This window comes from Arachis ipaensis, chromosome B06 (assembly GCF_000816755.2).
Source record: "Arachis ipaensis cultivar K30076 chromosome B06, Araip1.1, whole genome shotgun sequence".
Lineage (NCBI taxonomy): Eukaryota > Viridiplantae > Streptophyta > Magnoliopsida > Fabales > Fabaceae > Arachis > Arachis ipaensis.
The window spans coordinates 124,845,714-124,872,085 of record NC_029790.2 but is presented as its reverse complement, the minus strand read 5'-3'; the positions used below and the strand labels follow the sequence as shown (position 1 = coordinate 124,872,085).

Below are 26,372 nucleotides of genomic sequence, written 5' to 3'. Positions count from 1 at the left end.
ACTTTAGCAAAGCTGAGTCACAATCTGAAAAGGTTCACCCAGTTATGTGTCTGTGGCATTTATGTATCTGGTGGTAATACTGGAAAACAAAGTGCTTAGGGCCACGGCCAAGACTCATAAGGTAGCTGTGTTCAAGAATCATCATACTGAACAAGGAGAATCAATAACACTATCTGAACTCTGAGTTCCTATAGATGCTAATCATTCTGAACTTCAATGGATAAAGTGAGATGCCAAAACTATTCAAGAGGCAAAAAGCTACAAGTCCCGCTCATCTGATTGGAGCTATGTTTCATTGATAGTTTGGAATTTATAGTATATTCTCTTCTTTTTATCCTATTTTATTTTCAGTTGCTTGGGGACAAGCAACAGTTTAAGTTTGGTGTTGTGATGAGCGGATAATTTATACGCTTTTTTGCATTATTTTTAGTATATTTTTAATAGAATCTGGTTACTTTTAGGGATATTTTCATTAGTTTTATGTTAAATTCACATTTCTGGATTTTACTATGAGTTTGTGTGTTTTTCTGTGATTTCAGGTATTTTCCGGCTGAAATTGAGGGACTTGAGCAAAAATCAGATTCAGAGGTTGAAGAAGGACTGCTGATGCTATTGGATTCTGACCTCCCTGCACTCAAAGTGGATTTTCTGGAGCTACAGAACTCAAAATGGCGCGCTTCCAATTGCGTTGGAAAGTAGACATCCAGGACTTTCCAGCAATATATAATAGTTCATACTTTGGCCGAGTTTAGACGACGTAAAAGGGCGTTGAACGCCAGTTCTACGCTGCTGTCTGGAGTTAAACGCCAGAAACACGTCACAAACCAGAGTTGAACGCCAGAAACACGTTACAACCTGGCGTTCAACTCCAGAAAGAGCCTCTGCACGTGTAACATTCAAGCTCAGCCCAAGCACACACCAAGTGGGTCCCGGAAGTGGATTTATGCATCAATTACTTACTTCTGTAAACCCTAGTAACTAGTTTAGAATAAATAGGACTTTTTACTATTGTATTAGACATCTTTAGATCATCTTGGGACGTCTAGTTCTTAGATCATGGGGGCTGGCCATTCGGCCATGCCTGGACCTTTATCACTTATGTATTTTCAACGGTAGAGTTTCTACATCCGTTTTTGGTGCCATTGCCAGGGAAAGAACGAACAACAAATTTTACAACCTCTGAGTAACAATTTCGTATACCACCTATGCATCTTCCTCTTGGGACCTTCCTTCATGGTGGGTGGCGACCGCCTAACACCAAACTTAGGTTTGATGTCTGGGAAAACTGTATGAGTTTTCACCAAAGGAGGAGGTTTCAGCATTGTACTCTGTATGGAAGTAACTCCTTTGTCAGGGGGTAGTGGAGGTTTCAGGACCTTGATAATCATGTAATCCTTCTGTAACCTCAGCACCAATTTGCCTCTCCCAGCATCAGAGAGGTTTCTTCCAGTAGAGATAGACCATTGCTCCAAAACCTCAGCAAAAAGAATATTGATTTGCATCTTTTTAGAGTCTTCCAAGGATTGTGATCAGTGCTCGTCCTTGGTCTCCTTTTGGGACATCTGAGGGTGTGGTACTTCAGGCTTTCTTCCCATAAGAGGGGTGTGTAACAGTGTGCTTCCAGCCTCTTCTTGAGTCTCTTCTTCATCTAGTTCTTCAACAGTGTGTACCACCTTAGACTCAGCCTCCTTGGTACTAATGAGGGCTAGACACTCTTCTCTTGGATTCAACTTTGTGTCACTGTATGAGTTTTCACCAAGGGAGGGGGCTTCAGTATTGTACTCTGTATGGAAGTAACTCCTTTGTCAGGGGGTAGTGGAGGTTTCAGGACCTTGATAATCATGTAATCCTTCTGTAACCTCAGCACCAATTTGCCTCTCCCAGCATCAGAGAGGTTTCTTCCAGTAGAGATAGACCATTGCTCCAAAACCTCAGCAAAAAGAATATTGATTTGCATCTTTTTAGAGTCTTCCAAGGATTGTGATCAGTGCTCGTCCTTGGTCTCCTTTTGGGACATCTGAGGGTGTGGTACTTCAGGCTTTCTTCCCATAAGAGGGGTGTGTAACAGTGTGCTTCCAGCCTCTTCTTGAGTCTCTTCTTTATCTAGTTCCTCAACAGTGTGTACCATCTTAGGCTTAGCCTCCTTGGTATTAATGAGGGCCTTACACTCTTCTCTTAGATTCACTTCTGTGTTTCTAGGAAGAGTGTTAGGGGGTCTCTACAGTTTCTGAGGAAGGTTCCTCTGAATGACTGCACTGCACTCCTAAGTAAGCACCATTGTCTCTACTTTCCTCTAATCCCTCTTGTTATTTAGTATTTTCTTCATGAACTTAGCATATGAAGGCATTTCTTCAAGAGCCTCTACAAAGGGGATTTTGATCTCCAGCTTCTTGAAAACTTCTAAGAATTTAGCAAATTGCCTATTCTTTTCTACTTTCTGGAGTCTTTGAGGGTATGGTAACTTGGCCTTGTACTCAAGGGCCATGAGTGGTGCAGGGTGAGTGTCTATAGTGCCTATAGAAGGGCTACCAGCTTGCTAAGGAAAGGTGTTCTCAGCACTTACACGTGTCTGGCCTCCCTTGGACTGGCGTTCAACGCCTGGGCTGCCCCCTATTGGGCGTTGGACGCACTGGCTCCCCCCTTCTAGGTGTTGGACGCCCTGGTTTCCTTGAACTATAGCTTGTTTAGCTTCTGCTAGCTCTTCTCCCTGCCTTTTACTGTTCAGAGGCTGGGTGTTCAGAATACTCCTTAATTGAAGAGCTTGGCACTCTTCTCTTATTTTTTCAGACAAGTGCTGTCTAGCTTGACTCAACTGTGCCTCTACATTCTTGTAGAGGCTCGGGTTTCTTACAACATCTCTTGCAATTTTAACATTTGTTGTGCAAGGTGGTGTAGCTACTGAGTTAAAGACTCATTCTATTCTGGAGGGTTAGATTCAGTGGTCACTATCTTGACCTCTCCTTTCATTGAAGTCTCACCAGATGAGTATAAATGCTGGTTGCTGGCGACTGTCTCAATGAGTTCTTGAGCTTCCTCAATTGTCTTTCTCATGTGTATCGAACCACCAGCAGAATGGTCTAAGGACCTCTTAGCCATATATGTGAGTCCGTAATAGAAGATGTCTAGCTTTACCCATTCTGAAAACATTTTAGTAGGGTATTTCTGTAGGATCATCCTGTACCTCCCCCATGCTTCATAAAGAGACTCATTATCATCTTGTTTGAAGCTTTGAATGTCCAGTCTTAGCTGGATTAGCTTCCTTGGAGGAAAGTATCTATTCAAAAACTTTTCTACCAGCTTATTCCATGTGTTCAAGCTTGATTTGGGTTGAGTATCCAACCACCTCTTTGCTTGGCCTTTTACAGCAAATGAAAAGAGCAATAGTTTGTAGACATCTTGGTCTACTCCGCTAGTTCTTACTGTGTCAGCTATCTACAGGAATTCAGCAAGGAATTCTGTGGGCTCCTGTTGTGGAAGTCCCTGAAATTGGTAGTTTTGCTGCACTAGAGTGATTAACTGTGGGTTGAGCTCAAAATGAGCTACTCCAATAGGAGGTATGCTAATGCTGCTTCTATAGAAGTCAGGAGTGGTAGCTGTATAAGACTCTAAGGTTCTTCTTGGTTGTGCCTCTTCCTCTAGATCCATAGTGGTTCTAGTGTTCCTGTACAAACAAGAGACAATAAAAAGTGGGAATATCTATGTCACAATCTAGAGAACTCCTAATGAGATACCCAGAAAGAAACAGGAATTAAAATAATTTTTTTTTCGAAAATAAATAATTAAAATAAAAATTAATTCAAAAATAATAATAAAAATAATAATTAAGAAATTTTGAAAAAAATAAGAAAAGGAAGGAGATTTTCGAAAGTTGGAGAGAAAAAGTCAAATAAAGATTTTGAAATTCAATTTTAAAAGAAAGTAAAAATTTAAAATTTAAAAACAAGATAAGACAGGTAAGTTTTAAAATTTAGAAATAAAGATAAGATAAAGATTTAAAAAGATTAAGAAAGATAAGAATTGAAATTTAAAGATTTTTGAAAATCAAGTTTAAAAGATTTAAGATAAAGAAAGTTTTGAAATTTAAAAAGAAAGATATGATAAAGATTTGAAAAGATTTGTTTTTAAAATTTAAAATTTGAAAAATTAAAAAGACAAACACTAAAAGACACCAAACTTAAAAATTTTAAGATCAAACAAAGAAAAGGACCAAGAACAATTCGAACACCAAGAAAGAAAAACAAAAACAATATTCAAAAAATCAAGAAAGGAAAAATCAACAAAAACCAAGAAAAGGTACCAAACTTAAAAGTTTTGAAGATCAAGGACACTAATTTCAAAAATTTTAAAAGAAAAACACTACAAGACACCAAACATAAAATTTTTAAAATCAAATAAGAAAAATAACGAGAACAATTTCAAATACAAGGAAGAACACCAAGAACAATTTTCAAAAAACTAAATAAAAGAAAAACCAAGAAACACCAAAAAGACACCAAACTTAAGAAATTTAAAACCAAAGACTCTAATTTTCAAAAAAGTTAGAAAAGAAAAGAAAAGACTCAAAAAGACACTAAACTTAAAGATTGACACATGACTCAAACAAAAGAAAAAGATTACTAAAGAAAAGAAAAGGTTTTGAAAAGTTTTTAACAAAGAAAACAAGAAACACAAATAAAAGAGCAAATAAACCATAACAAGTACATAATCTAAGCAACAAGATAGTCCGGTAGTTTGTCAATCTCGAACAAACCCCGACAACGGCGCCAAAAACTTGGTGTGCGAAATTGAACACCGCAAGTTTCGCACAGATAGACCGGCAAGTGCATCGGGTCGTCCAAGTAATACCTCAGGTGAGTGAGGGTCGAATCCCATGGAGATTGTCGGATTGAGCAAGCAATGGCTACCTTGTAGATCTTAGTCTGGCGGATAAAAAATATAGTTGTTGTAAAAAGCTCATAAAAATAGAATAAATAAAGTGTTACTGGATAGGTGTGAAATCAATGATAAGAGAACGGTTGAGGCTTCGGAGATGATTCCTCTTTCTGGATCAACTTTTCTCACTGTCTACTTCAACTTCTGATGATGCATTCCATGGCAGGCTGTAAATGATTAATGCCAGGTCAGTGGTCATTAATCTCCTCTACTTCAGATCAAACGCCAGGTCAATGGTCATCCAATCTGAACAGGGGTGAAGCTCCTGCAGTCCATTCCCTTGGTGATCCTACTCAAAACACCACAGAAAAGGTCGGATCTTCTGGATCAGAGAATGCTACTTAACGATTCTAGCCTATACCACAAAGGCCCTAATTGCCCCGTACCTCGGCTAAGCTGATGTCTCCAAGTCCCAAACGAAGTCGTGGATTAGCCGTTTAAGAGATGTATAATCGAGCTTGTGGTTCAATACTATCCCGTCAAGGACTCGCAAGAACCCTTGTAGAATAGGGATGACGGTCAAATTACACTCCCAATTCATTAGGATGAAGAACGAAGATACATCTTAAAATAGAATCAAGCATAGGTTGAAATAGAACAATGATATTATTAATCCATAAGAATCAGTAGAGCTCCTAACCTTAACCTAGGAGGTTCAGTTGTTCATACTGTACAATAATGTTCGAAAGTAAAAGTGGGGGAAGAAGATCCTAAATAAGGGTGATCTCCTCCTTAAATACTAGTCTAATAGCTAGGGTTTACAAAAATAAGATAAACTAGTTTTGTAGTGCAAAAATTCACTTTCCGGGCCCACTTGGTGAGTGTTTGGGCTGAGCTTGGGGTGAAGCCACGAGTTGGTACTCCCTTTGGGGCGTTGGATGCCAGCTTTGGACTCCTTTTTGGGCATTGGGCGCCAGGTGCTCCTTTTTGGGCGTCGAACGCCAGGAATGGGGTTGGTAGCTGGCGTTGAACGCCAGTTTTAGGCCTTCATTTCCAAAGCAAAATATAGACTATTATATTTTTCTGGAAAGCTCTGGAAGTTATCTTTCTAACGCCATTAAGAACGTGTCATTTAGACCTCTATAGCTCTAGATATGCGCGTTTGAATACACAAAGGTTAGAATTTGACAGCATCTGCTACACTTTCCTTGCCTCTGAATCGGACTTTGCCAAAACTCCTCAATTTCAGCCAAAAATTATTTGAAATCATATGAAAACACGCAAACTCAAACTAGAATCCAAAAACATGAATTTTGCACTAAAACCTATGAAAATATAATAGAACTTAAGCAAAACATAACTAAAATAATATGAAAATGATGCCAAAAAGCGTATAAAAAATCCGTTCATCAAAGGCGACATCATTTCAGAAATAAAGGACAAACTTGAAAAAGCATTGCAAAATGAGGAATCTTATTGGAAAGATAAGTCTAGAGTCAAATGGCTCAAATCCGGTGATCAGAATACAGCTTTCTTCCATTAGAAATTTAAAAATGGAACTCGAAGGAATAAATTTTGGCAACTAACTAGCAATGATGGTGAAGTGGCTACTTCAAATGCTGGTATTGCTTCTGTGGCTGAATCTTATTTCAAGGACATCTTCTCCTCCACTTGTCATGAGAACCCTGAACTTCTGTTTACTAATTTGAACCTAATGTTACAGCTCACATGAATCGTAGGCTTCAAAGACCAGTGACTATGGAAGAAGTGAAATGTGCAACATTTAGCATTCATCCTCAAAGTGCTCCAGAAGATGATGGTATGACAGCAAAATTTTTTCAAAGCTTCTGGAACATACTTAGTGGTGATGTGTTTCGAGCAGTTAAAAGCTTCTTTTTGGGGGACAGAATTTTGAAGGGTTTTAACCACACTCAGATCTGTCTTATTCCCAAGATTTCTGATGCTAAAGATATGACTCAGGTAAGACCAATAAGCCTATCCTCAATCTTTTACAAGATTATCTCTAAAGTACTTGTACATAGACTTCAGGGTATGATGAATAGACTAATTAGCCCTACGTAGAGTACTTTTATTAAAGGCAAATTAATCTCTGATAATATCCTAATTGCTCATGAGTGTATGCATTACCTGAAGAACAAAAAAAAAGGGGACTCAAAAAGGAAATGTCGCTAAAATTATATATGCGTAAGGCATATGATAGGGTGGAATGGCACTTTCTTTGGTTTATATTGGAGAAGTTTACTTTTGACTCCCGGTGGATATGTGGATTCGAGAATTAGTGACAACTGTTTCTTATTCTGTCATTGTGGAAGGACAACCCTATAGTTTCTTCAAATCAAATAGAGGTATTCAACAAGGATATCCTCTATCTCCCTATCTTTTTCTTTTCTGTGTAGAAGGTCTCTCCTTCTTGCTATATAAGGCGGAATAAAACAGACTAATTCAGAGTCTTCAGATACATAGACGATGTCCCAAGGTCAACCAGCTCCTCTTTGCTGATGATTCCATCTTATTCTGCAAGGCTAATCCTGAAGCATGTTCAAACATCCTGCATTTATTGAATTCTTATGAAAGCATCAGTGGCCAGAGGGTAAATCTTAATAAATTTGTTGTATTCTTTAGCCACAACACTCCCTCCACTACTCGTATACTACTGGCTAACTCTATGAACATTAATCATATTGAGGCTCAGGATAGATACCTTAGTTTGCCTTCTACAGTTTCAAAATCGAAAAAGGCTTCTTTTAGTATGATCAAAGAGAAGGTTCAGAAAAGAATCCAAGGGTGAAAGCGCAATCTTCTATTGGCAGGTGGTAGACAGGTATTGCTTAAGGTAGTGGGAGAAGCTATTCCTATTTATACATTGTCTTGCTTCAAGTTGCCTGATGGTTTAATTTCGAAAATTCACTCTCTACTTTTTCAGTTTTGGTGGGACAAAAAGGTTTTGAAAGGCGGATGACTTGGATTAGCTGGGACACTATGACTCGCCCACGAAGAGAAGGAGGCCTTGGATTTAAAGATCTTAGAATCCAAAATCTGGTGCTTTTAGGCAAATAGTTTTGGCGACTCGTAACACAGCCTACTTTCCTATTATCCAAAATCCTAAGAGGTAAATACTTTAGCAACGGTAATGCTATAACGGCAGAAATTGGAGTCTTACATTCTTGGGGATAGAGGAGCATACTGAAAGGCCGAAAGATTGTTGAAAAAGGTCTTAATTGGGTTGTGGATACTAGAGAGAATATTTGAACCTTTGAGGATCCTTGGCTGCCTCCTCCGTATCCTTTAATGATTTCTGACATGCCAAATAGACAGGCTATTTCTGAGTTGGTTCCAAGAGTTAAAGATCTAATTACTGAAAATAGAAATTGGAATCAGAATCTCATTCAAGAATTATTTCCCCAAGACGTTGCAGACAGGATTTTGTCAGTTAAAATTCAGCAAAGTAGGGACAAATTGCAATGGAATTTTGAACAAATCCAAGTAATATGATACATCTTCAGGTTACAGAATTGGCTATTTATTTTACCATCCGCCTTTGGAGCTTTGCCCTAATTATATACAGCAGAAAAAGTCGTAGATTGATCTATGGAAGTTGAACTTGCCTTACAAAATTAAGCTATTTATCTGGAAAGCTCTCCATGGCCGGCTTCCGGTACTTGCTCAGATTCATCACCGCATCCCATATATATCGCCAATATGCCCCTACTGTCATGAAGCAACAGAAACAGTCACTCATTGTTTGATCGATTGCTCTAGAATTAAAGAAGTATGGTCTTAGAGTTATCTTCGTGACTATCTTCCTCCTCAGAATCCTAACGACTTTTGGACATGGTAAACTGCATCAATAGAGATGCTTAACCCGTTGAAGAATGCTGACTGTAATCCTCAATTGCTTGCCATCATTTGCTGGAACTGCTGGAAAGCTCACAACTAGTTAATTTTTGAAGGTTCTACTTCAATGCCGTCTGCCATTCTGGTAAGCTCTGTCAAGTTGCTCCGTGAAATCCAGAGAACTCCCAGTTTAGTTCGTCATCTCCATGAGGCAAACTCTTAGTTTCATTCAATTTGATCTATCATTCTTTCTTCTTTAAGATTTTTCTTTGTTTTTCGACCATGCACCGTTGGATGAATACCTTCAGTGTATTATTTTAGAAAATTTCCACCTTTTATTATGCTGTCCTACTTTTGGACATCTTTGTATTTCATTTTTCAATAACTAATGAAATATAACCTACTATCTTTGAAAAAAATCATATTACATGAATAAAAGTAAAAAAAAAAAGACAATTATTGTTTTTCCCTCCATGCAAAATTTAATTATGTTAATGAAAAAAATTAATATATTTTAGGAATTTACTTATTACTAAAAAAATTATTTAATAATAATTTTATCCTATTACAATATTATTTATATAAATATTCTATTTTTAGTACGCGTAAATTGCAGTAGTAATTGCATATTTATTAAATAACATCTAAATTGCATCAAAGGTTGTATTTAGTTTTAAGAACAGGATAAGATAAGATATTGAAAATTTTTTGTATCTTATTTAGTAATAAACTAGAACAAATTATAAAAATTTAATTTATTCACATTTTTTCATTCAAAAAATTTAGAAAGAAAAATATAATAATAAAAAATATAATTATAAAAAATTAACAAAAATAATTAAAGAAAAAATAAAAAATAAATTGTATCTCTTGTTAGTGTCATTCTTGTCAGGACACAAAATAATTAAAGATTTTAGTGTGATTTTTTTTCTAAAGTTAGGAGTGAAACTTGAACCCGCAATCTCTAGATGAATATAGAGAGACTATGTCATTTAAAATATAGTTTATTGGCAAGATCTTAGTGTGATTTACTAATAATAAAATTAGGACATTTATGTAAATAATGTTGTAAATTGTAATAGGACTGGAATATTATTAATTATTTTTTTCAACTCTTTATCAAACAGATATGAAATAATGTATATAAATGTATAAAATATATAATAGGGTAAATTACAAAAATGCATTTGAATAATTTTGTTGTTGATAAAAATGCATTTGAATTTTGGTATAAAAAAATGTTCTCAAATAATTTTAAAATGTAACAAAAATATCCAACATTAAATACATATTGTCAAAATAATACTTTAGAGATTGAATTTTGATGCGATTTTTCGTAAGTATAATTTAAAAAAAAATGAGATATTTTTATCATTAAAATTTGATGATTTTTTGCTAAATATATATTTTTTTGTGATTTTTTTTATCAACGACTAATAATACTTTTAAAAAATAAAAATAAGTCATGTTTTAGTTGAAATTGGGTATTCATCTAGCATTTTTTATGTCAAATATATTAGATGAGAAAATCAATCTAGCTTGTTTTACATGGCCTGAGAAAATTCAAGATCAAAACAGCTAAGGTCAGTCAGGTGCGTATTGCCTTACGTCATTGCGCAACTGTTGAGATAATATTCAATTTGGTCCCTAAACTTACATGCAAATTTTAATTTAGTCCTTAAAATTTTAATTGCCTTTATTTAGTTCTCAAACTTTGTGAATATAACTCATGTTCGTCCTTAAAACAATTTTCAACATATAAATGTTAACAGAATACTGTCGTGAACAGCCGAATGCCACACTAAATTTTGTAAAATAATGTCGTTTTAGTTTTGGCACTCAAATAACTCAAAAACAACATCGTAAAAGGTGTTTATTAAAAATTTAACTAAAACAAAATAAGTGATACGATAGCATTTTTGAACTATTTAAATGCCAAAACCAAAACTGCATCATTTTACAAGTTTTAAAGTGACATCTAATAGTCTATAACAACGCTCCATTAACGTTTTTATACTAAAAATCATCTCAGTGACTAATATGAGGCACATTTATGAATTTTGGAGACTAAATAAAGGCAATTAAAATCTCAGGAATTAAATTGAAACTTGTGTGTAAATTTAGCGACCAAATTGAATATTATCTCGGAACTGTCTCTTTGAAAGTTTAATTTCTTCATTTTAAAATAAAATAAACAATGAAAGAATAAAGAGAAGACTCCATAATGTTTCCTCATGCTCATTCCGCATCTGCATTATATTTAATGAAAATGAAAATGAGCCACCGGTATCCGCATGTACAAAAAATATTTAGAGGAAAAGAAGGTTTTGCTAACTTAATTAGAAAAAAGTTAACTTTATATTATTAAAAATTTAAGAGTATTATTTTCTCAATTAAATTATTCTTCTATTTTTATAATTTGAAAAGTAAGCTTAGAATTTATACTAGTTAGCAAAATCCTAATTGAAAATCATTTCACAACATGGAAGTTGGTCACAACTAGTCAACTACTACAGGGAAAAGTTTCCCTATATAGTTTACATATCTGAACCAAAATCAAAACCATAGCTTTTCTCGTACAATCCAATTGATGGCAAAAACAACGCGCATAGCTGTTGTTACAAGTCCTGGCTTGACCCACCTAGTTCCAATACTTGAGTTCTCCAAAAGATTCTTGGAGCTTCACCCAAATTTTCATGTCACTTGCATGATTCCCTCACTTGGGCCACACCCAGATTCAACCAAATCCTACCTTCAAACTCTTCCTTCAAACATTCACTCCATCCTTCTCCCTTCAATCAACAAACAAGACTTACCCCAAGGAGCATACCCAGGAGTTCTTATTCAAAAAACCGTTACCCGCTCTCTCCCATCAATTCGTGAGACCCTTAAATCCCTCACCTTAAGGGAACCACTTGCAGCTTTGATCGCAGATGCTTACGCCTTCGAAGCACTTTCATTTGCTAAGGAGTTCAATTTCTTGTCCTACATTTACTTCCCTTCTGCAGTTATGGCTCTCTCATTGTGTTTGCATTTGCCAAAACTTGATGAGCAAGTTACCGGTGAGTACAAAGACCTAAAACATCCTATCTATTTACCCGGTTGTGTACCAGTTTTCGGGCGTGATCTTCCATTTCCAATGCAAAATCGATCCAGTGATGCTTACAAACTCTATCTAGAACGTTCCAAAGGATTCAGTAATGGAAACGGATTCATAATCAACAGCTTCTTGGAATTGGAATCAGCTGCTATGAAAGCACTTGCAAAGGAGAAAAGTTGCTTCAGCTTTTATGCTGTTGGACCAATTACACAAAAAAGGTCATCAAGCAATGATGGTGATGAGGAATTAGAGTGTTTAAGATGGTTGGATAAACAGCCACATAGTTCTGTTTTGTATGTTTCTTTCGGAAGCGGCGGAACACTCTCTCAGAGCGCAATCAATGAGCTAGCTTTGGGTTTGGAATTGAGTGGTCAAAGATTTTTATGGGTTCTTAGAGCACCAAGTGATTCACCTAGTGCTGCTTACTTAGACAACCAAAAGAAGGAGGATCCTTTGAAATTTTTACCAAGTGGGTTTCTAGAAAGAACCAAAGAGAAAGGTTTGGTTTTGCCATCATGGGCACCCCAAGTACAAATCCTTAGTCACGATTCAGTTGGTGGGTTTTTGAGTCATTGTGGTTGGAACTCGGTGTTGGAAAGTGTGCAAGTGGGAGTTCCAATAATCACATGGCCACTCTTTGCAGAGCAGAGGATGAATGCTGTGTTGTTAGTTGATGGACTCAAAGTGGCGGTGAGGCCGAATGTTGGAGAAGATGGTGTTGTTGAAAAGGAGGAAATTTCAAAGGTGATAAAGTGTCTAATGGAGCAGGATGAAGGTAAAGCAATGCGCAAAAGAATGGAGGATTTGAAAGCTTATGCTGCTGATGCAGTGAAGAAAGATGCTGGTTCTTCAACTCATGCGTTATCACAATTGGCTACTAAGTGGGAAAATTTTAGTGGGATTGAGGATAATAATTAAAGGTGGAAAGTCATATCGACTTAACGTGAAATTGATATTTGAAAATTAGATGATTTGATGATTTGACTAAATTTTCATCTAATAGCTCTCAAATATCAATTTTATGTGAAATCAACTTTACCTGAGTTTTCATCAAAAGTGAAAATTAATAAGAGAAAAGGCCAAATAAATCTTTGACATTTTGATTTTTAAAATCTCAACAACTTAAATTTTTGCAGATCAAGAACCTATTTCTCTTGTTTTTTTTAAATTAATAAAGCCTTCTATGAGTCTGTTGATGTGCATGTTATACATTGTTTAATATGGGCCAGCCATATGGTTTTTTTCTCTGATTTTTTTTTTTGTAATGGACTGATATTGATGTCAGTAATAATATTTAGCTTGCTTTGACACGTTGCCCACATAAGTCAAATTTATTTTCAAGTTAAATTGTTCGTCTTTCCGATTACCAGAAAAAAAAATTGTTCCTCATTCCTGATTAGAACAAATCACACAAATAAGTTAAAGATATACCAAAATTTCACCAATCAGCCAAAAAAAAAATGGTTCATGAATTAACTAGATGCACGTTTTTATGCAATTCGAATTAGTCTAATTCGAATTACGCCTTTACTGTAATTCGAATCATACTGATTTGAATTGCACACACTCAATTCTTAGTTATTCGAATTGGCCAGGTTCGAACTACTCAATTTTTGAGTCTCTTAGTAATTCGAATTAGTGTGTTTCGAATTACTCAAGGTTCGGTTATAAAAAGAGTTCGAACCAACCTCATTCGAACTATTATTCCAAAAGCACGCCCCACCAAAATCCTAGAGAAATTGACCCAAAACAACTCCAACTAAGGTTTGAGCGGAATATTTAGCCGATGGGGGATAATCCGGACAAACTTTATCGCTTGGATGGAGTAGCCACATAGCTGGTGTCATCAACGAAGAGGTAAGTACGAACTCATTTTTTTAAAAGTAGGATTTAGTAACCTATTTGTTTGTTTATATACGACTATACGTTATGTTAGTAGTTTTGATAGTGAATGACGTTGGTAATATTGTATGTGAATGATTTTATAAGTTTTGTTAGTGATTTTGTTGTTGATTTTATTAGTGGTTTAGGGTGTGGTTGTGCCAATGGTTTTGGTAGTGGTTTTGCTAGTGGCTTTGTTAGTGGTTTCGTTGGCGATTTTTTTGTTAGTGATTTTGTTACTAGTTTTGGTGGTGGTATTGTTAATGGTTTAGTTGGTGATTTTGTTGATAATTTTGTTAGTATCTTTGTTAGTTGTTTTGATTGTTGTATTGTTAGTGATTTTGGTTAGCGGTTTTTCTTGGTGATTTTGTTGGTTGTGGGATTGAAGATAATAATTAATAAAGGAGTTAATAGTCAAAATCGTCCCTGAAAGATACCCCGATCTCCATTTTAGTCATCGAAAGATAAAATTAATCAAAGTCGTCCCCGAAAGTTACTCACGTTGTTCGAGTTTGTCCTTCCGTCCTCTCAGGTAGTGACGTGGCTAACGTTTGCTGAGGTGGAATGTTAAGTGCCAGCGTGGTGAGGTCCAGCATGGCAACCGTTAATGCTGATAAGATATGTTTGATTATTTAGGTCAAATTAGTCCTAATGTTACAACCCTAACCCCCAATCTGAAGCATATATGTGCGTGATTCTCATAGTAGATGGCAATGTATGTTTGAGGAGTCGCTGCTATGATGAGTGGAAGCCGGAGTGGTGACCTGCCGTCGCAGTCCATCGGTAGCCATGAATCGAACTCTTCCATGCGACAGAGGAGGAAGATGAAGGATCAGACTTGCTTTTGTGGGTTGAAGACGACAATCAAGAAATCCGGCACAAGAGAGAATCCGGATAGGTTGTTCCACACTTGTGCCAGATACCCGGTGAGTTAGGTTATGATATATTAAGCTTGTTTTCCATATTCCTTTGTCTATTCTGCTGGGTTGTTGAAATTGATTTTCTTTTTTTTTGGAAAAATTCAGAAGGAAAGTCACTGCAACTTCTTTAGGTGGGTTGAGGAAGATGGGTATGTAGCAGGGGCGAAAACTGATGCAGAGGTTGGTGGGGACTATGATGAATGGAGACTGAATATGTCATGGAGATTGGGTAGCTTAGAGGGTGAGGTTAGAGCAATGAAGATGCTGATAATGTTCCTGTCAGTTGCAGTGGTGGTGGCTACTATATTGTGTGTATCACTGTTGTTCACATTAATCTCCAAGTAAAGCCACAAATGGAGTGTTATGTTCTTGTGTGTTAGAGGTGTTGTTAGATCAGAGAAATTAAATTAGTTGATATGTAATGATGATATTAATTATGAATGAAAGTATGGTTTAATTGTGTTTAATTTAACATAAACTTGTTGTTTAAGCATGATGGGTTTCACTGAGAATACATGATGGTGATGTTTGAACTATTATAAGTATCTTTTCACCAAATAGAAGCATACATGACAATAGACAAAGTCATTGTAATCCATAACAAACATCATAATTATACTGATATCATATTGTCTTAGTAGACACACCACAAGAGTGATCAAGGATCCAAACAACATTGTTCAGACAACATTGTTCACTTAAACCAAAAAAACATACTAGGCCTAACTTAAATGATCCTGAACACAGAGGCAGTTTATAGAGCCATGTTCCCAAAAAGCAAACTTACAACTACATACAAAATATATTTCCTAGTTAAACATATTAATCTTTCTTTCTTGGACGCTTGAACCCTGGAGTAGGCACGAATGTCATGAAGGTTTGCATCTTCTTTGCAGTGGCGGAAGTTGTTCCTTTCAATGTCTCAGCAGATATGGCCACAGGTGACTGGGTGGAGGCATTCGATCTTGCCTTTTTTTTTTATTACATGCAGTTTGGGTGGCCTGCCTCTCTTTTCACCTTGCATAGGCCAGTTGCAGACCAATTAATTTCAAGTAAATAAAATAAATGCAATTGGGCAGAAGAAAAAGCAGCAAATAAATAACCTGAATGTCTTGAACAGGCAGTTGGGTATCTTGCATTAGTTGGGTTCCTCCAAGTTAGTTGACTTCCACAACAGGTTGTGGCTGGATTGGGGGAGGAGGGGGAGAATGTGATTGAACTTCATTGTTGGTGTTTGGCTCATCTGTAGGGGGAGCAGGCCCTTTAGCAAGGGCAAGCTGAAGTTGCATTTGCCTAGCTTGTTCCTCAGCATCCTTCTTTTTCTTCTTTGCACAGCTTCTCTTGTTGTGTCCAAATTCACCACAAAACATGCACCTAATTGGGTTGTACTTCCTCTTCATCTTGGTGCTTGACCCAACTGGCTGCTCTCCTTTGTCCTTTCTCCTCTTCTTGGTAGGCCTCCCAAGTTTTGGCTTGATTGGGGGTGGGACAGGGGCAGGTGAAGATGTTTTCTCCCACAGATCTTGTCCTTTCACCGGGTTAACATTGAAATAGTATGTCCTTTTATATGCATCCATTGTCAACAACTCATGGCAATACTCCTTAGTTCTCTTACCATTTTTGTCTTGAATTGCTGAAATTGCATGCATACATGGCATCCCTGTGCCAAGTTTAGACAGACAAAGGTAATGAAAAAATCAAAAGCAACTCTGACTAATTCAGGCTAAGGGAAGGAGTTATAGGGTCTGAATGAATTACCTGTGAGTTGCCAGAATCGACAGGTGCAAGTGTGCTTTCCCAAGTTGACCACCATGTTTGTGGGCCAGCCATGTACTTCAAACAACTCCTCTTTTTCATCCCCGCACCATTAGGGAACCCAGTGACTAGATAACTTTGTCATGACTTCTAGTCTGCTTTGCTGAACCGGGGTAAAATTCTTTGATAAGTGCTCAACTTGAGTTTGTTATCGACCATGCTCTTCATGATTATTCTCCTCACCTCTTCAGCCAAAGTCAATATCGGCTTGGTCCTCTCATGCTTTATCTTAGCATTGAATGATTCGCAAGCATTGTTGCAAATGTTGTCATTCTTAGGATCCTCACTGAAGTACGCCTTAGTCCAAGCTTCCTTCGGCCACTTTTCAAGATACTGCCAAGCCTGTTCGTTGATGACCTTTACTCTCTTCATGTTCCTCTCGAACTCATTACGTGCCCTTGATCGAGCACACTCCCAAACCAGGTCTTTCAACTCCATGCTACCCCATTGTTTTGAAAAATTCCGCCACAGATGCCACACACAGAACTTGTGCTAGGCCATGGGCATGACTTCCTTCACTGCTGGAATTAGTCCCTGCCAGATACAAAGAAACCCGAAAAGATTGTTAATCAAATGAATCCCTCAAATTTGATCATTGAATCAATTTAGTCCTAGAAGTATATCTCATTAGATCAATTTAGTCCTCACCTTCTGCATGTCTGAAATGATGCACAACTTGTTACCATTGTAGTTGCCAAGGTCCGATTATAGCAGCTCTAGAAACCATTTCCAGTTTCCTTGTTTTCCACATCCACAATTGCATAGGCAACAACAAATATGTGGTTATTGGAATCCTGAGCACACGCCGTCAATATTTGTCCACCGTGCAGGGTCTTAAGAAAAGCCCCATCCAATCCAATCATCGGTCTACACTCAGCCTTAAATCCTTTTTTACAGGCATCAAGACACACATAAAACCTCTCAAATTGAGGAGGACCCTCTGGCATTGGGATTACACCAACTTGAACTGTAGACCCAGGATTACTTGTAAGCAATTCATTCGCATAGTCCCAGATTAGTCCATACTGAGCAACTTCATCACCCTCTACCACTTTCCTAGCAGCTTTCAATACTCTAGTGATGCAGGTGCTGTTCAGGTTTACGTTACACTTCCTCACAAATCACTCATACACTTCACGATGTCTCATTGTAGGATGCTTCCTAAGTTTTGGAACAAGTTTGCTAAGTGTCCACTGTTGGGTGGTTGCCCTGTTTTTTCGCCTTCTAGGACAAATATGGTTGTCAACTAGGGTTTTAATCTGCCAGGACCCGTCTTGCTTACTACGTGCACAGTATACTACCCAAGGACAACCCTCAGCCTTACACACAGCCCTAACCCGAACATTGTCATTCTTTGTAAACAATATGTTTTTACCTAACTGGATTGTGTAGTCCCTAGTTGCATGCATAAAATGTTCCTTTGATTTGAATATCATACTAACCTCAAATTTGAGGTCCCCGAACTTTGCCTTGTCATTATACTAGGGATATACGGTTGGTGATTCCTCATCAGAGTCTAGTTCCTGGCCTGAGTCCTCCGAGTGCCATGAATTGAGATCCGAATCATTGTCCTCAAGGGGATTATCCTCTAGGTCTGCCAAACATAAACCAGAAAGTAAGTAATCAGTCATGTGACCAAAATTAAATCAACATCTACAAACCAATTGATTTAACCAAATACCTGAGTCACTTTCATTCTCATCCTCAGAAGCTTCATAGCTTGAATCGTCAGTCTCTATTTCTTTCTCTGCTAATCTGGTCTTAGCAGGCTTGTGCTTCTCCTTAACCTCACTTTTTTTGTTCAGCCTTGTAGAGTTCACACCATCATCACTGTCACTGCTAGATTCATCATCTCCTAGTACCTTTGGAGGTTTGTAAAGGCTGTCTTCAGCACTCTCATAGGAGTCATGAGAGTCACTGTCTTCCTCAACCTCTACTGTCTTCACATGCCTGCCTTCCCTTGTGGTGGTAGTGACATTGGCCTTACCTTTAGGCTGAGATGGAGCAGGGATAAGTTTGGTAGGCTGACTATAGGATTTTTTCCGCTGTGATGGAGTTTGCACAGGTTGATGTGACTTCTTGGTGGGCTGAGATAATGGTCTACTGGGCTTAGTGGTTGGTCTAGTGGGCTTAGCTGATGGACCCGTGGGCTTCAATGATGGTCCAATGGACTTAGTGGGCTCCTTAGTGGGCTGCATTGGTTGCTTAGTGGGCTGGGTAGGCAATTTACTGGGCTGACTTGGTTTTTTTGTGGATTGGGTAGAAAATTTCTTGGACTGAGAAGGCAACTTTGAAGGCTGAGATAATCTGCTACCATCAGCTGATGCCTTCATGGACTCAGAGCATGCTTTTTGGTGGGATGGTAACTTGGTGGGTTGAGATTGATGTCTCTTGGTTTGGGTTGGCTTAATTTTAGGCACATCTTCTTCCTGCTCATCAACCACACATGGCTCTGAAACACCATGCTCGAAATACAGGTTGATCAAGTTGAAGTTCCTCCTGCAATCCTTCACCATTGCAACCAAATCATGATCTATGGCCAGCCTCCTCAGCCCATATTTAAAGGGAACTCCTGGAGATTTTCACCAGCACTTCCTAGCCTCAGCATATCCCAGTTCGACATAGTATCCCCTCACAAAGAACACGTCAAGTGTGTCAGCTTCAACTCCCATTAATACCTCTGTGTGATCCGGCTCATAGTACAGATTTTCACCCTCATCCTTTTTAAACTTCCCACCATGGTGAAATACAAAAGTCATCGGAGGACCCTCCATCTACAAGTGCAAAAATAAATAAATGTAGTCAACATCAACATCTGAAACAACTCCTCTCTTACAACTGCATGTAAACACACAGCAAACTAATCATAACCATCGCAAACCCTCCACTCCCCAGAAAAACCCACCACATAACGACCAGGAAACCCTTAACAAACGCATACAGAATATGTTCAGGCTAATCCAAACCCTAGTCTCACTAGATGGTTCTTAGAACTAAGTCATCCTAAACCAACGGACACCAACATTGCAAAATCAACAGAAACTGTAAAAAAAATTAAGCCTTACCCTATGGCAGTTACTGTTCCTTCCTCCAACTACGAAACTCCTCCGCGACCTCCTCCAACTATCCAACGTAGCAGAGCCTAGTCTTCTACAAGCCTCGCGCACAGGAATCGTCGATAACGCCACCAAGTTCTGATCAAAGGATCTATGGGCAGAGTACCAGAGTAGAGAGAAGACGAGAGGTTTTGGAGCGAAAGTTGAAGAGGGTTGTTACGAGAGAAGAGAAGGGCGGAACGTTTGAATATCCAACTGTGGACCATAAACGACGTCGTTCCACTGATTTGGGGCTGAGGGTATGAAACTACGTCGTTTTGAACCTCACCACGCTGGCACTTAACGTTCCACCTCAGCAAACGTTAGCCACATCACTACCTGAGAGGACGGAAGGACAAACTCGATCAACGTGAGTAACTTTCGGGGACGACTTTGATTAATTTTATCTTTCGAGAACTAAAATAGAGATCGGAGTATCTTTCAGGGACGATTTTGACTATTAACTCATTAATAAAGCCTTTTAAGGTTCGGTTGATGTGCATGTTATACATTGTTTAAGAGAAAGTCTATAGATAAGTATTTTTATTAAAATTTTGTCAGTATTTAATTTAAAAATATTAATAATAATTAATTAATGATTATAAATCACAAAATTTACTATCTTTTTAATATTCTTTATTATTTAATATGGGCCAGCTATAGTGGCTTTTTTTTTTCCTTGGTAATGGACCGATATTGATGTCAGTATTAATATTTAGCTTACTTTGACACCTGGCGCACATAAGTCATATTTGTTTTCAAGTGTAGATATGGGTCATTCCGATTACCAGAAAAAAAAAATGTTCCTCATTCCTCATTTGTTTTTCTTTTATGTTTTACCGTTTACTTCAATTATATTAAGTATATATTAAAATTAATATAAAATAAATATTAAAATATAAAATATACATTAAAAATATATATTATTACTTGGTTGTATATCAGATGACAACACTCAACACCTCAATAAATTATTTTGTGGCTCATGACAATGGCTAATTATATGAACATATCAAGTGTCACTTAATGATCCATATCAATATTAGCTTAAGACAAACAAGTGTTCTGTCTACTCTTTCTGAATAACCAAGGATTTTTTTGTCTGAATGCTTAAGTTAACCAGTTAATTTAGTCTTGAATAAAGACAAATTTATCCCAAAAATCTTAAATGACTTATTACATGTGGTTTTATTTTACTTTTCTTTGTAATCTTGTCGGAACAATTCAATACAAGGATAATGCGCCTGGTATATAGACAGCAGCAATTCATTGTGATGAAACATAGACGACATCTTCTCTTTTTTCGTGTGCCTGGTATATATTACACTTGATATGCAAATACAAAATAATGTTATCAATTCAACACAATTAACAATATAACTAATTAATAATTAAATTGGAAATTACATGACTGAGTCCATCAATTCAATGCGAGTGTTTCCAACTTATGATTGTTGATGCAAAATCTCCACGGTTCAAAACCATCACCTCATGAACTTTTCAATGGCCGCCAGCAGAAATCCTATTGTATCTCATGACTCAGCCTTTTGTCGTGAATCATCCATATACCTAACCAAATAAACATGCTATATTTATTAAGTTTAACCAAGTCCTATAAGGAATAAAAATCTCATGAACAAACAAGACTAATGCATTTATAGGCTTCTGAGCTTGTTATGAATGAAAAAAAAAATTGAAATATGTCACATCTTGTCAAAGAATGTTTGATGTACTAATATAAAACTTATAAAAGTTAAAACAATACAATTTAATTTTGTATCCTCTTGGAGAAATGAGAAGTCTTTGATATCCTCTCTATCTTGCAAGAACAAAGTTTTTACTGTGCAATAATGAGTATCGATACCAGTCCTACCTGGTCCCAACCAAGGTGGATTTGTATATGGGTAAAAAGTAATGCAAAAAACAAGTCATTCATGCAATTAACTTCCAAATTAAATTAGACAAATGTCAGATGAATAAATTATTTTTGTAACCACATTTAACCAAGTCTTTTTTTTTTCCTACTCATTTTTATTGTGCCAATAAACTATTGAATCAACTTGGTTACCAAAATAACTTGGTCATATGGTATTACGGATTTAATTAATACTAGTAGAAATACATTTCGTTCGCCCAGACTAGACCAAACTAGATTACTAGAGGATCAATGATTTAAGTTAAGTGATAAAAGTTGTTCTTATGTTAATTGGTGTAAGAAGATAATAGGATCCTGATCATTGGTGATTGAAAAAAAAATAAATTGGATTAATAAGGATTCGTACAAACTATTTGTAATTTATGAATGTAGAATAGAACAAATGGTGCAAAATCCTACAGAATTCTGAGAAATGAGAACATTGAGAACTAAAAGATAGGAAAGAATTCAGTGAATTTGGACTATAACAGAGAATTCCAAAAAGGGCTATGGTCAGCACAACTACTAGAAGCTGCTCGAAGAAGGGTGAAGTCTGTTACATGTAACTAAGTCTATAACTAGCTAGTTCTTACTGAGTCAGCATCAATTAGTTACTCTTCCCCTCATATATCAGCTCATCGCTACAATGTAGTCTGATTGAACTTAACCTCAATGCACTCATTCTCATCTCTCGTACTCTACCCTCTACTCTCATTCTCTCTAATTTTTACTCTGCCTTTATTCCCTAAATGCTCTTCCCTTGTTGTTTCTGATAAGGTTCACCTCGTGATGCAAAAACACCATAGAATGACATAGCTTCTCTCCCTTCTTTATGCCCGAATTGAAATTTGAGATATATATAAAAAATAGATAATCATTGAAACATTTTTACTGTATTTCAAAATATAATATCTAAATTATTACATTAAAAAATTAAAAAAAAAAAATCTTTTAATACTAATAATAGATTCTCCAAATAAATGTAGTTGAACTTCAGTGGGTGTTGGTCTTAAAAATCGACTTAAATATAAATGTAGAAGAAATAATTTCAATAAGGCATCTAATTTTTAATATAGGTGGAGAATTGACTTCAACCGTGAGTAATTAAAACCAACTTAAGCCAATGAATAAAACCGAGACAATAAGTAGGGATTAGTCAATTGATACCAGAAACAGTAGAATATTAAAATGTTCACACACTATAACAGCTTACTCTCCCCAAATCCTATTCTAATATTTGTCTGACTTTCCTGTTAACTATTCTCTCTTTGTGGCCACACCAGTTTGTCATGCATTGTAATATATATAACCCACATCCATTTTCACTTCCTCCTTTAGTGACCAAACTGTACCCTTACACCCAAGTCACCCCATGGGTCCCAACTCCCAACAGAAGACCACTTAGATGCTAACAGGTGGGATTTTGCAAAGGAAAATGGTAACGAAGTAGACAAATGGGAGGGAAAGAAGTAGAAAGCCACTTGTAAGCCAGGTTTGAAATCAAACCCAGGCATCATTTCTATTTGGAACAGTATAGGTTGGGTTCTGCTAGGAGTAGGTAGATTTTCTTCTTCCGAAGCATTCAAGATAGACAAAATATAATATTCTTATGCGGCATATATGGTTTCTTAGTGTGAAAGAACACTTGCAAGTGTTCTTGTTACGATGGTCTTCATTTCTTCTTATCCTGTCTTTTTAGTTTGATTAACTAGTTCGAAGGGGAGATTGTTAGAATGGAGTATTGTTAGTGTCTAATTGAGATAAATTTTAAGTTTTTTGTGGCAAATTACTAGTTATCTCAATGTTTAAAGAGGCTAATTACATTTTTTTTCCTAAAAAATATTATAATCTTGTATATAAAACTCATCATAACTAGTCTATAATCATGATAAGAGTTTAAGGCATGCCTGAATAATATTTTGATCTCATCTATGCAATGTTTATACTCATCTTCTCCTACATGATTAAGGTTGCCAATAAAAGATGAAAAAAAAAAAAACAATTTGCAAGTATTATTTCTTTACATAAGCTAAAACCATATTCTTACTTATCCTGTTTACGTGGAGGCAACCCAAGTTTTGCTCTTAAATTTGCACCAGCTTCAATGAGGTCGTCCACCTATAGTCAATGTGATGAAGAGTCATAGGCATAATCGTGATGAAGGAAAACATTTTATTTTACTGAAAACCAGCATTAAAAGAAGCAGGCACCACAGTTAAGTGGGAAAAAAAAAGTTAATAATCAAATTGATCCTCCAGTTTTCACTCAATGAACAAATTGGTCCCTCTATTTTAAGTTGATCAAGTTAGTCTCTAAGTTTTAAACCTTAAATCAAATTTGTCCTTTCGTCAATTACCAAGTTAGTCTCTAAGTTACCAATCTACCATGGCATGCCATTAGGTAACTGATTGGAACGCCTTTCCTGCCATATCAGCTTGCCTAATGACATGCCCCGTTGACAATTAATGTTCCACATCAGCTTTACGTTAACACCGTTAACTAGCCAACTTAATTCACATTTTAAAATGGGGGACTAGCATGATTAGATTAAAAAAATGAGAGACCAATTTGATTATCAGAAGAAAACTGGAGGACCAATTTGATTGTTATCTCAAAAAGAAAATTATTATCTTAATTTTTATAATAATTAATAAACAATTATGATTCATGGTTAGAGAACAAGAAGAGAGACCAAAAACGATATGATTACCAATCACCAACAAACAACCACACAACTTTTATCATGCACCAAGCTTTGTCGTGTGCAACATTAGGCCAATGAAACAAATGCATCAAGCCAGCTCTATAATAAAAGTGATCTATCGAATATAATCTTAATTAATTTACTTTTCTCTAGAATCTTTTCAATCAAGCAAATATAAAGTATCTTGTACCTCTTATAGATTTTGTTGAAAATCATCTACTGGTAATTTAGCAACTGATGCCACTAAAAAATGAATAAATTTGATGAAGAGCTGCTGCTGCTAGAATGCATATCATAACTAAGAATGTCATGGAAGATTATTAATAAAGCCAAAAGTGGACCAAACATGTATAATAGCTAAATCATATAAGCAGATTTTCTAAAGTCACAACAATTTTTCTCTGTTGTCAGGGATTGTTTTCAAATTCAATACTTGTAACAGTAATTATTCAAGCTCATATTCAGAAAAAATAAATAATAATAATAATAATAATAATAATAAAGGGGAAAAAAGAACACAGACGCACACACACTCTGACACTGTAGTTTCTCCCACTGTAACTGTAAACATCATATTTGCTAACTCGAATTCCTGAGTAACACAGCTTCTTCCATCACTAGAAGTCTAGAACCCAATAAGGCCATATACAAAAACTAAGGCCCGTTTCGTATTTCACTCAGCAGGATTACCTGATAACACATTTGACTCAATGCACAACTCAACCTACAATCAACAAACCCTTTTCTGACATTTTAATACAGAATATGTATTCTATCTCCTAGTTGATAATACATATATCAATACAACTCATTCTTTGTAATTTGAATTAGAGCATCTCACCATCACCCCATAAACATGTAACAAGAAACCACCCTAACAATTCATTCTTCGTAGTTACTGAATCACATACCCATTCCTTCCACTATACAAAACCACGTGCATCTTGGTCACATACACTTTACAAGCAATACCATCCATTTCATTGCAAATTAAGCCATATCAATATTTTCTTTGTTGATCAACCTTCTTCAAACACAACCCATACCCATTTCATAAGGGGGTATTTGGTACCAGAACCCAGCAAGCTAGGTACATTGTGGCTTTGCTCTTTCTAAATTATTGTTTAGTTACTAACATCACAAATGAATGGAGCTAGTTTTCATTTGAAACAATTTAAGCCTACAACTAGTTCTTACAACAAACTAATTTCTCTCTAATATATTTTACCTCTTTATGCTACCTCCATCAACCAGTGACTGCACACCACCAACTAACCACCACTGTTCATTGTCGGTAACCATTGATCATAATAATTTTGAATGAGTTTTAAGTTTTGGAATCAAACACCATATAACAAAGAAACCGGTTCAATTTTAACCTGCCTACCGTAACCAAGTTCCATCTGCACCTAATTAGTTCTCAAAGTTGCCAAACACTTCATTCTCGACCAAATTACCTAATCACATAAACATATCAAGTTTTATTTAATAAAACTACATTTCCATCCACACTTATTCGGGTCTTGAAGCAACGAAACCCAATTGAAACCAGATTCAGTTACACAAAAACCCTACTTCTATCCACAAGATATTTCTGCAATCACAAGAAACCCCTAAACTACAAACCATCACAATTCACTCTGCAAAATTACATGATCACACATACCACATTTACAAGAACAAAAAGCATATAAATAAATAAACAAAATAAAAACCAAAACCAACGTGAAGCAGCGGAACCCTATTCAAACCTTCAACTCACAACATAATTCATATGAAATTACCCACCACACCATATTACTACAGAAAGGAATCTTGAATTCTTGACAGCAGTACCTTGTGAATGCCGTTAGATCGGAGGATGAGGACGGAGGCGGAGGCGGCGCTGCCGACGAAGAGAGAAGCGACGGCAAAGGCCTTGACAGGCATGAAGCGAGAATCGCCTGTAAAGCCTTGAGTGTAGGAACGTAGACCCCATCCGAGTTGAGCAGCAGTGGCCGCACCCCACAGCCATTGTGTCCACTCCACACCGCTACCAATGTTCTCCATTGATTCTACTCCCTCTCTCGCTTCTCTAACTCTTAACTCATCATAGCATAGGGCCTTCCTTTTCAATCAACTCCCAAATTAGTGCTTCAAATAAATTTGGAAAAATTGGACCACAACACAATTTATTTATCCATTACCTTTTACCCGAGCTTGTGCGAAAAGGTTT

At 36.6% G+C, this 26,372-nt stretch overlaps 3 protein-coding genes across 8 annotated transcripts in view; 2 read left to right on the top strand and 1 right to left on the bottom strand.

Annotated features, from left to right (window-relative positions):
• LOC110263561 overlaps nucleotides 1-26,338 on the bottom strand; it is a 54,318-nt gene extending 27,980 nt beyond the window's left edge. Inside the window, exons 1-3 of one of the 4 annotated variants that reach the window (XM_021105003.1) lie at nucleotides 25,994-26,338; nucleotides 23,501-23,571; nucleotides 21,064-21,124 (exon numbers count right to left, since the gene is read on the bottom strand). In XM_021105003.1, coding sequence (XP_020960662.1) covers nucleotides 21,064-21,124; nucleotides 23,501-23,571; nucleotides 25,994-26,206 — 345 coding nt within the window. In that variant the 5' untranslated portion in view covers nucleotides 26,207-26,338. Of the gene's footprint in view, nucleotides 1-20,761; nucleotides 21,125-23,500; nucleotides 23,572-25,993 lie in introns of those variants that run through there. The other 3 variants (XM_021105006.1, XM_021105004.1, XM_021105005.1) reach the window with 3 other exon arrangements.
• Nucleotides 11,231-13,148, top strand: LOC107605310 (hydroquinone glucosyltransferase-like). The gene has a single exon (XM_016307154.2). The coding sequence runs from the start codon at nucleotides 11,318-11,320 to the stop codon at nucleotides 12,743-12,745; it is 1,428 nt and encodes a 475-aa protein (XP_016162640.1). The 5' UTR covers nucleotides 11,231-11,317; the 3' UTR covers nucleotides 12,746-13,148.
• Nucleotides 13,229-15,091, top strand: LOC110263560. 3 transcript variants are annotated; one of them, XM_021105002.1, is made up of 3 exons: nucleotides 13,229-13,684; nucleotides 14,416-14,634; nucleotides 14,734-15,091. In XM_021105002.1, the coding sequence occupies exons 2-3, from the start codon at nucleotides 14,446-14,448 to the stop codon at nucleotides 14,971-14,973; spliced, it is 429 nt and encodes a 142-aa protein (XP_020960661.1). In that variant the 5' UTR covers nucleotides 13,229-13,684; nucleotides 14,416-14,445; the 3' UTR covers nucleotides 14,974-15,091. The 3 variants fall into 3 exon arrangements, with proteins under 3 accessions (XP_020960661.1, XP_020960660.1, XP_020960659.1); XM_021105001.1 differs by having other exon boundaries at nucleotides 14,413-14,634; XM_021105000.1 differs by lacking the exon at nucleotides 13,229-13,684 and having other exon boundaries at nucleotides 13,696-14,634.